Genomic DNA, 10,193 nt, shown 5'->3' with positions numbered 1-10,193 from the left:
GCAGCAAATTAATATATGTTAATAACAGTAGTCGCAGTTCTGCCTCTTCAATTATGATCATGATTGATCTTTTACATAAGCGTACATAAGTATTTCTTAAACAGCTAACAGCTCTCAGTTGATGTGATGATGTTTTTCCCCTAAAATCAATTAAGATATTTGTTACTAGTTAAGGGATTTGGTCATACTTTTGCGTTTGTTTGTTTGTTAGTTAGTTTGTTTCTTTAAAAAAAAGAAAAAATTCAAATCAAATAGGCCCTGGTCTTTGTTGTGCAGGTAGCAGTTGAAATTGTACTTCCCTCTAGGCTCTTTCAGTGCACTTATCCCTGGTTATGGGTATGCACTTTGTTGTACGTCGCTCTGGATAAGAGCGTCTGCCAAATGCCATTAATGTAATGTAATGTTACAATTTTTAAATCAGGCAGTTTTCATGTAATATTATTATTTCAGGTATTACGCAGTTCTTGTTTGTTTACTTGTTTGTCTTTGGCAAGTCAGCAGAAGGACAAATTAGGGAATTAGGAAAGAAAAAACATATTTGATTAGGTGGCTTGCCTACTTAGTGCGTTCCACAAAATAGCCTACTTTATGGGCGGCCTGTAGCGTAGTGGTTAAGGTAAATGACTGGGACACGCACGGTCTGTGGTTCTAACCTCGGTGTAGCCACACAGCCGTTGGGCCCTTGTGCAAGGCCCTTATCCCTGCATTGACTCCAGGGGAGGATTGCCTCCTGCTTAGTCTAAAACACTGAACTGTACGTCGCTCTGGATAAGAGCGTCTGCCAAATGCCATTAAAGTGTATGTAATGGGTGAATAACTGAGTTTATACAATACGGTACCATGAAAATATGCCTAATTCACCCTGCGTAAGGTAAAACAAGAATGATGAACAACAATCCACTTGTAGCCTACACGAGACCACTGGATATTTGCATAGTGCGCTGCAGCTGTTAGCCCATCAACTGAAAACGGGAGAAAACGCCTCCTTGCGTTTGACAATGGTAATCGTCCTTACTCCGTTCCAGGCGACTCAGGGAGCAGGCAGCTTTACTGCAGCAGACGTGATCCACTGGCAAAATCCCCGTTCGCCCGTTTCTCTGAAGGGATCCGCAACGTCACCATTTGGTTTATCGAATCTGGTTCACGCTGGTCGTCCTAGAACCAGAACACGTTATACATTGAATGCGGGCGGACCGGAATGGATCTGGGACCTGGCACGGCGACAGCAGGGAGTTTCATATCCCTTAGTGAGAACGAACAAAGATGTTACTCTGGTCTATGCACTTTATGCCAAGCTGACAGCCCGGGTAAACTAGCGGCGAGCAAAGTCGGAGAGCTGTTCCGAGCATCCCAGTTACCTGCCGAGACCCTGCATCAAGTAAGTACCTGCAAGGCGCGCAGTCCTTTAATTTGATCAAACACAAGTGTCTGTCTGCTGTCGTTCGCTGACACGTATTAGCCATACACGTATTAGAGTAGTGCATGTACCGGCTTTGCGTTTCTCGCTCAATGTCCCCGACGAGTCGAATCAGCACTGCATAGGGATTTCAGGCGCACCTGGTTTATGAGGATGTGACCACAAACGCGACTTGCTAACAATTTTAACAGTGAGTCGTGCTGTACGGTGGTGTCATATAGCCTAGCTAGCGCTGCGTAAAACAAGGTGGGGATTTCCTGGGCTTTTGCATTGGTTGTATGAGAAGCAACATTAATTCACAAACAGCTAAATGAGTACGTGACATAAGATTTAATTTATTTCTTAGGCTCTGTTCGAATATCCAGCTTCATGTTTATGCTCAAGGGAGCTTAAAACAACAGGTAGACTTCCTTTCAAATTAGCTATGCTGTTTGAAACAGTAGTCTATCGGATGCTACCTGTCATTTTGTGGATATAGGTCGTATGTTATATAAAATCGAACTAGTATTTCAAAAGATAATAGAACGCGACTACAATTTTGTACCTTTTGATCTAAACTATTCTGAGTAGGTTACAGCTAGGTTTGGCAATCGCACGTTTTATGATTTATGGAGATCGAATGTTTTTCACGAGTTGTCTGTCTACTTCAGGGGAGTGTATCATTGGACAACAACTGTGTCGTCAAATATGCATGATGTCACGAAAACCTGCCAAACGAGAAATAATGCCCCCCTAAAGCAAGTGAATTCACCTGAGTTGGGATTTTCCTTGGTCGTGATCTATGGGCCTACTATACAGCTGTAGCCTTCAGCCTACTTCAGCATTATGGTATTGACTGTATATGTAGCTCTTAAAGTTGGGTTTAAACAATCAAGCCAAACAATTGCACAAATATGGTAGAGCTTTGTCAGCGGTGATGAGGTTTATCGTGTCAGAGTTCGAAGGCTGAATTCTGAAATTTGTTTTTGTGTGGCTACCACAAAAAAGAAAAGAAAAACGTTAATGTACAATTCTGACCTCGTGCCTATTATTTAGCCTATATCCGCGTGAACCATGCAGATGGCAGGAAGTTCTCCAAGGCCTCGCTCTCCGAGATAAGAGTTTTTAAACAGCTGTGGGGGTGATGGGTGCGCCCAATATATTTATATTCTTACATATGTAGCATATTTACCCGCTGGCATGTTGCGTCTGGAATTGGACAAAGTGACAGGATTCATGTTTGCGCCTAGCCAACAGCTGGAGAGCTAGGCTTTTTTTTTTTCTTCTTTTAAAAAAAATAGTATTTTTAATAGCATGCTGATTTTACAGTGCAATACAGGCAATGGTTGGATAAGACACGGAGTTCCGCGAAGTAGCGAGTTGCAATTGTATTAGATCACTGCACGTGTAGCCTATTGCCCACTGTGATAACAGTTGTCACACGTTATGGCTCCACAAACAGCATCGGACTAGGGATTCTCAGGGGTCCTTTTTCTATTAATACAAATTATAAAAAATCATCAGAATGAATACGTTTTAATTGTAGGCTACTGCAGTTCAATAAGAGTTGGTCTGTTGGGGAGTTGTCCAAGGAGAAGTGTGTCATTTTAACACGCGGCAGGGCTCCTCTCTCACATGGAAAGGCCTCCTGCGATAGCGGCCCATTGTGTCTTTTTCCAACTGCAGGATGTTTGGCCCAGTGTCTCTCTTCCTTCCCATCCGGTACTGCTGTGAGGATCCGGTATGGACTCTGGTGACAGGTCCTGAGTGACAGCGGGCTGGCTGTTTCACTCCCTATTCACCGCGCTCAGAGGCGGATGTCGGGGGTTCGGGCTAAATCATTTGCTATTCAAATCTAACCGGAGAGCACGTGCCAGTGTGGCAAAATAACAGAATCTTGTTTTGCTGAAAAGCGTGGGGTTTCAAACTGAACGCAGTGTTCTGGAGGTTGTAAAGCATTGTAACAGCTCACTCTCCCTTGCTAAAAAAAAAAGAAGCTTATTTTGGGAAAGGACAGGTTTTGATCAGGGAACAGTCTGAAACCCCTGCAGGGTTTACTTTCTGATTAAAATATGCAGCCATGTTTTATATAATCATAGTGTGGAGCCAATATAGCCTGGTTAAATATCAATTACTTTATAATCTGATGCCTTCTGTCTGTCAATATCTTCATGTCCCCATTGGTGAATTAATAATCATTGCATTTGTTTCATAATGGATTCACTGTTTTAGAATGTGGTTAAGTATGCTTTATATTCATTTTTCGTTTGTCATCCTTGTATTTAACATGTTTAACACTATAACGCAGCAGGAATATTGTAAATGTACAGTTTGTGCGTCTGAATTAACTTTTTTTTATTATCCTCCCCTCAAGACATTAACATAGACTAGTCTGCTGGTCTCTGAATACAACTTCACTGTGAACTAGTCTCATTGAGTTTAATTAGGACTGAATGTCGCCCTGTCTTGTCCAGGGAGTGAGCGGAAAAGATAGTGGCGCTATTCAGCTGTCTGTCCTGTGAATGCCTGAGCACGGCATCTGGTCCACAGGAAAAGACTTGGCCCATTTTCTTGACATCTGAAGAGATTATTTTTAAAAGATCATGAAAGTCCATGAAAGATTGACCGCGGCTATACGCATTAGGTATTTTTCTAAACCGCTGAATGGACAGTTTCCATTGCACATAGACGGAGATACGACTTTTCAGATTCAAATCTATGGGAAGAAAGAGTATAAAATGGTCGGACTGGATCGACGCCATGAGAGCCTTCATGTGGACAGGGCTGTCGGGTGGATTTCCCCGGCATTGGACTAAATTATATTATTCCTAGGTGCGGGGCAATAATATTTACCGTTTATTCAGAGACCCTCAACTTCAGGGCCTGGGGCAACATACCCAACCCCCTCTCCCTACCCCCAGAGGATGGCCCTGAATTTTGGCATTAACTATACTGATCACACAGTGTCTCGAAACATGTTTTCAGGCTGGGCAAAGAGCACGGAAAACACCAATAAAACATCATCAGGATTTCAAGCATCACTGTACATGTGAATTCAGCATGATGCATCTTTATCAACGGATTCATTTTGTTGGTGCTTGATATACACTCAGTGAGCACTTTATTTAGTACACCTGTACACCAGCTTGTTAATGCAGATATTTAATCAGCCAATCATGTGGCAGCAACTAAATGCATAAAAGCATGCAGACATAGTCATGAGGTTCAGATGTTTGTCAGAATGGTAAGAAATGTGATCTAAGTGACTTTGACCTTGGAATGATTATTGGTGCCAGACAGGGTGGTTTGAGTATCTCAGAAACTGCTTATCTCCTGGGATTTGTTTTTTTCATGCAAACACTAGAGTTTTCAATGTTCAGGGAGTTTGCAGAGAATGGTGCGAAAAACAAAAGCAATCAATGAGCAGGAGTTCTGCAGACAGAAACGCCTTGTTAATGAGAGAGGTCGGAGGTGGAGGGCCAGACTGGACGAAGCTGACAGGAAGGTGACAGTAAAGCAAATAAACACTCATTGCCACTGGGATATGCAGAAGAGCATTTCTGAACACGCAATGCGTCAAACCTCTTAAGTGGTTAGGCAACAGCAGCATAAGACCAATAAGTAAAAAAAAAAAAAAAAGTCTGATGAATACCTAATAAAGTCGTCAGTGTGTGTATGGTTGTCTATTTTTGTATGTCCACTTGCCTTTCTCTGCCCACACTGCAGTCAGGGCGGAAGATCGAGTGTCATTTCGTAGCATGTATCTGTTCGGGCATTTCGCTGCCAGTCGGTTGGGAGTTGAGCCATGTATTTGCGGGGAGCCTGATAGAGGCTGTGTTGTTGTCATTTCAGCTGCGAGCGCACAATGCACCAACGAGACGGGGTCTCTGCCAGCTTCACAGCTTTCCCCATCACTGACACCGACGATATGAATGAATGTCCTTCAGTCAGAAAACGGGATCTGGCAACATTGTTTTCAAACATTTGTGAAATCCTGCTTTGTGAAATCCTTCCCAAACAGGAAATACTATATGTAATTGGTTTGCATCTGTTTTAACAGAGCCCTTCTAGTGGTTAACATAGCTGCCAATCAAACACAGTGAGTATTGTAACGGCTGCAGGGATCAGGAGAAACCCAAATCAGGTTTCTAGCAGGAAAGGTGCCCAGCTACCCGCTGCACTAAAGATGTGTTCCCATTTAGCGGAGCAGTTAGCCAGCCTCTGTACCTGATCACTACAGTATTCCATCCATCCATCCATCATCACCTGCTTATCCGGAGTCGGGTCGCGGGGGCAGTAGGCAAAGCCGGGTATTCCAGGCGTCCCTCTCCCCAGCAACGCATTCTAGCTCCTCCTGGGGGATCCCGAGGCGTTCCCTGGCCAGGAGAGATATATAATCTCTCCAGCGGGCTCTGGGTCTCCCTCGGGGTCTCCGCCCAGTTGGACGAGCCCGGAAAACCTCCAAAGGGAGGCGCCCGGGAGGCATCCTGATCAGATGCCCGAACCACCTCAATTGGCTCCTTTCGACACGAAGGAGCAGCAGCTCTACTCCGAGCTCCCTCCGGATGTCCGAGCTCCTCACCCTATCTCTAAGGCTGAGCCCGGCCACCCTACGGAGGAAGCTCATTTCGGCCGCTTGTATACGCGATCTCGTTCTTTCGGTCACTACCCAAAGCTCGTGACCATAGGTGAGGGTTGGGACGTAGATCGACCAGTAAATCGAGAGCTTCGCCTTCCGGCTCAGCTCCTTCTTCACCACAACGGTCCGGTGCAACGCCCGCATTACTGCTGACGCTGCACCGATCCGCCTGTCGATCTCACGCTCCCTTCTACCCTCACTCGTGAACAAGACCCCGAGATACTTGAACTCCTTCACTTGGGGCAAAGACTCGTTCCCAACCCGGAGGGAGCAATCCACCGTTTTCCGGCAGAGAACCATGGCCTCGGACTTGGAGGTGCTGACTCTCATCCTGGCCGCTTCACACTCGGCTGCAAACCGCTCCAGTGCGTGCTGAAGGTCACGGTCCGATGAAGCCAGCAGAACCACATCATCCGCAAAAAGCAGAGATGCGATTCTGAGGTCACCAAACCGGACACTCTCCTCACCTCGGCTGCGCCTTGAGATCCTGTCCATGAATACCACAAACAGGACCGGTGACAAGGGGCAACCTTGGCGGAGTCCAACACCCACCGGAAACGTGCTTGACTTTGTGCCGAGAATGCGGACACAGCTCTCACTTTGGTTATACAGGGACCTGATGGCTCGTAACAACGGCCCCGGTACCCCATACTCCCGCAGTACACCCCACAGGGTTCCCCGGGGGACACGGTCGAAAGCCTTCTCCAAGTCCACAAAGCACATGTGGACTGGATGGGCAAACTCCCATGACCCCGCCAGCAACCCTGCCAAGGTAAAGAGCTGGTCCACTGTTCCACGGCCAGGACGGAAGCCACATTGCTCCTCCTGAATACGAGGTTCGACCGTCGGTCGGAGCCTCCTTTCCAGTACCCTAGAGTAAGCTTTCCCAGGGAGGCTGAGGAGTGTGATACCCCGGTAATTGGAGCACACCCTCCGGTCCCCCTTCTTGAAAATGGGGACCACCACCCCGGTCTGCCACTCTACAGGCACTGTCCCCGATCTCCACGCGACACTGAAGAGGCATGTCAGCCAAGACAGCCGAACAATGTCCAGAGCCTTCAGCATCTCAGGGCGAATCTCATCTACACCCGGCGACTTGCCACTGAGGAGCTTTTTGACTACCTCAGCAACTTCCGCCAGGGATATAGGTGCAGATTCCCCCGAGTCTTCAGGCTCTGCCTCTTCCACAGAGGACGTGTTGTTCGGGTTCAGGAGCTCCTCGAAGTGCTCTTTCCACCGCCCGACAATATCCCCAGTCCGGGTCAGCAGTTCTCCTCCCCTGCTGAAAACAGCCTGAGACAAGCCCTGCTTTCCCTTTCTGAGTCGTCGGATGGTTTGCCAGAACTTCCTCGAGGCCAACCGAAAGTCCTTCTCCATAGCCTCCCCGAACTCCTCCCATACCCGGGTTTTTGCTTCAGCGACTGCCGAAGCTGCAGCCCTTCTGGCCACCCGGTACCTGTCTGCTGCTTCAGGGGACCCCCGGGCCAGCCAAGCCCGAAAGGCCTCCTTCTTCAGCTTGACGGCCTCCCTCACCGCTGGTGTCCACCAGCGGGTTCTTGGGTTGCCGCCCCGACAGGCACCGATGACCTTCTGGCCACAGCTCCTGCTTGCCGCCTCTGCAATGGAGGCTTTGAACATGGCCCACTCGGACTCCATGTCCCCAGCTTCCCCCGGCATGCGTGAGAAGTTCTTCCGGAGGTGGGAGTTGAAGACCTCGCGAACAGGGGCCTCCGCCAGACGTTCCCAGTTCACCCTCACTACACGTTTGGGTTTACCGGGTCTGTCAGGCAGCCTCCCCGGCCACTTGATCCAACTCACCACCAGGTGGTGATCAGTTGACAGCTCTGCTCCTCTCTTCACCCGAGTGTCCAAGACATACGGCCGCAGGTCTGATGATACGACCACAAAGTCGATCATCGATCTTTGGCCTAAGGTGCTCTGGTACCAAGTACACTTATGAGCTACCCTATGCTCGAACATGGTGTTTGTTATCGACAATCCATGACCAGCACAGAAGTCCAATAACAAAACACCGCTTGGGTTCAGATCAGGCAGGCCGTTCCTCCCAATCACCCCCCTCCAGGTTTCTCCGTCATTGCCCACGTGAGCATTGAAGTCGCCCAGCAGAACTATGGAGTACCCACCCAGTGACTCCAAGAAGGCCGGATACTCTGAACTGCCATTTGGTGCATACGCACAAATGACAGTCAGAGCCTTCCCCCCAGGGACACGTAGTCGCAGAGAGGCGACCCTCTCGTTCCCCGGGTGGAACTCCAACACAGTGGCGCTCAGCCGGTGGCTTGTGAGTATCCCCACACCCGCCCGGCGCCTCTCACCTTGAGCAACTCCAGAAAAGAACAGAGTCCAGCCCCTCTCCAGGAGTTTGGTTCCGGAACCAGTACTGTGCGTGGAGGTGAGCCCAACTATATCTAGTTGGTACCGCTCCGCCTCCCGCACTAGCTCCGGTTCCTTCCCCACCAGAGAGGTGACGTTCCACGTCCCCAGAACCAGTCTGCGACGCCGAGGATCAGCACGCCCGGATCCCCGCCTTTGCCTACTGCCCGTTGGGCAAAGCACCCGACTCCGATGCCGACCCCTGCAGGTGGTGAGCCCACAGGGCGGCGACCCCACGTGACCAGTTCGGGCTGTGCCCGGCCCGGCCACCAGACGCTCGCCGACGAGCTCCCCTCCCGGGTCTGGCTCCAGCAGGGGGCCCCGGTTTCCCTTTTCCGGGCGAGGTAACTGGGTCTTTTTGTGGCCGTGTCATGGGAGTCTTTGCTTTGCACTACAGTATTGCTAAGTAAATTGTCAGAAATTGTTTTTTGGCCCATTGGACCACAGGAGATTTCTCATTTATCACTTGTGAACTTGAGAACATCAGAACACCACACGGCGTGAACAGGCCAGTCTGCCGATCTAGGCTGAGATTTTCTGGAGAGAGAGAGCATCCACACTGTGTCATGCCTTTACTTGAATGTCTCTGCCTCAACTACAGAGACATTACTATTGCTCTCTTGATATGTTGTTGGAAGGAATTCATATAAAAATGACCAATGGCTGTCTTTTTTTAAGCCTATACCCTTCATCTGACAAAACTAACTATGTCTAGTTGCTGTAGACTCCCACTTGGCAGATGACCTGGTCTACTTTTGTCTACGGAGCCCCACTTGAGTTCTTCTGGTGTGTATTCAGTAACCCTGAACCCTGTCCTATCTGACCCGTACATGTGTATTCATGTTCTTAACTTGCCGTGTTCCTGCAGTGTGCATTGATTGTCATCCTGGTTTGCTGGAGCTGTTTACGGTTATCTGTATGCTGAAGAGGGTTTCTCCAGAGATTTTTCCAGAAATCTGCCATTTTCTGCGATCAGAGGGCAGGCTATTGTGAGTGTTTGAAGGCAGCCATAATTATGCGCTGGCAGATGTAATGCTCAGTGTGTTCCACTGGCATATTGATTCACCCTGCTTCGTGAGAAAAGCAGTTAGTTTTAATAATGCATGATGGGGAAAAATGTAAGTTCTTGTCCCCTCAGACCGTACCTGCACTGAACACCTCGGGTCCTTCTTCTTTGTTCATCAAAATGGCTTCAGTGATATACTGTTTCAGACAAAATGATTCAGCGCCATTCTTTTCTTAGCCTGCTGGCAGGCAGTGACAGATCGCACCTTAGTCGTTGGTTACTGTTGTAGCAGCTGTAGCTCAGGTGTTTTTTTTGCGCGGTGAGTATCGGGTAGCTGAGACGATTACACATTCCAGATGCTTGTTAATGCTAACTGAGAGAAAATAGTCTGCTGCTAAAACAGACGCAGACACCACATGCTTTGCACTTTGAGTGCGAGTCTTGCACTTTCCGGTATAATGCTGTATAATTCAGACCTGATAATCACACATATTGCATTGCGAGTGATTTCATCCCTGTTCTGACTTGTGTTTATCCTTCGAGTGAAATGATAGTTTATGGTATTAAGCAGGCATGCTGTAAGTATGGCGTGCGTGTTGCCTCTTGAGAGAGAATTTCAGCAGCTGAATATGGAGGTAGTGTGTGGTCCTGTGCCTGTGCTTTTGACGTGCAGTTGCAGTCCCACTCCCACTCCAGACGCATCCCCAAATAGCAAGTCTTACACATTCTTAATCTTGACATAACTGTCTCTGCTAACA

At 48.2% G+C, this 10,193-nt stretch overlaps 1 protein-coding gene across 1 annotated transcript in view; it reads left to right on the top strand.

Annotated features, from left to right (window-relative positions):
* The first annotated feature begins 1,030 nt into the window (after positions 1–1,030).
* reps2 (RALBP1 associated Eps domain containing 2) overlaps positions 1,031–10,193 on the top strand; it is a 51,881-nt gene continuing 42,718 nt past the window's right edge. The window contains exon 1 of the mRNA XM_061225859.1: positions 1,031–1,378. Coding sequence (XP_061081843.1) covers positions 1,199–1,378 — 180 coding nt within the window. The 5' untranslated portion in view covers positions 1,031–1,198. The remainder of the gene's footprint in view (positions 1,379–10,193) is intronic.

Source organism: Conger conger, chromosome 17, assembly GCF_963514075.1.
Source record: "Conger conger chromosome 17, fConCon1.1, whole genome shotgun sequence".
In the NCBI taxonomy this organism is placed as follows: Eukaryota; Metazoa; Chordata; class Actinopteri; order Anguilliformes; family Congridae; genus Conger; species Conger conger.
The sequence above is the reverse complement of the archived record's forward strand: the minus strand, read 5'-3'. Positions and strand labels throughout refer to the sequence as shown.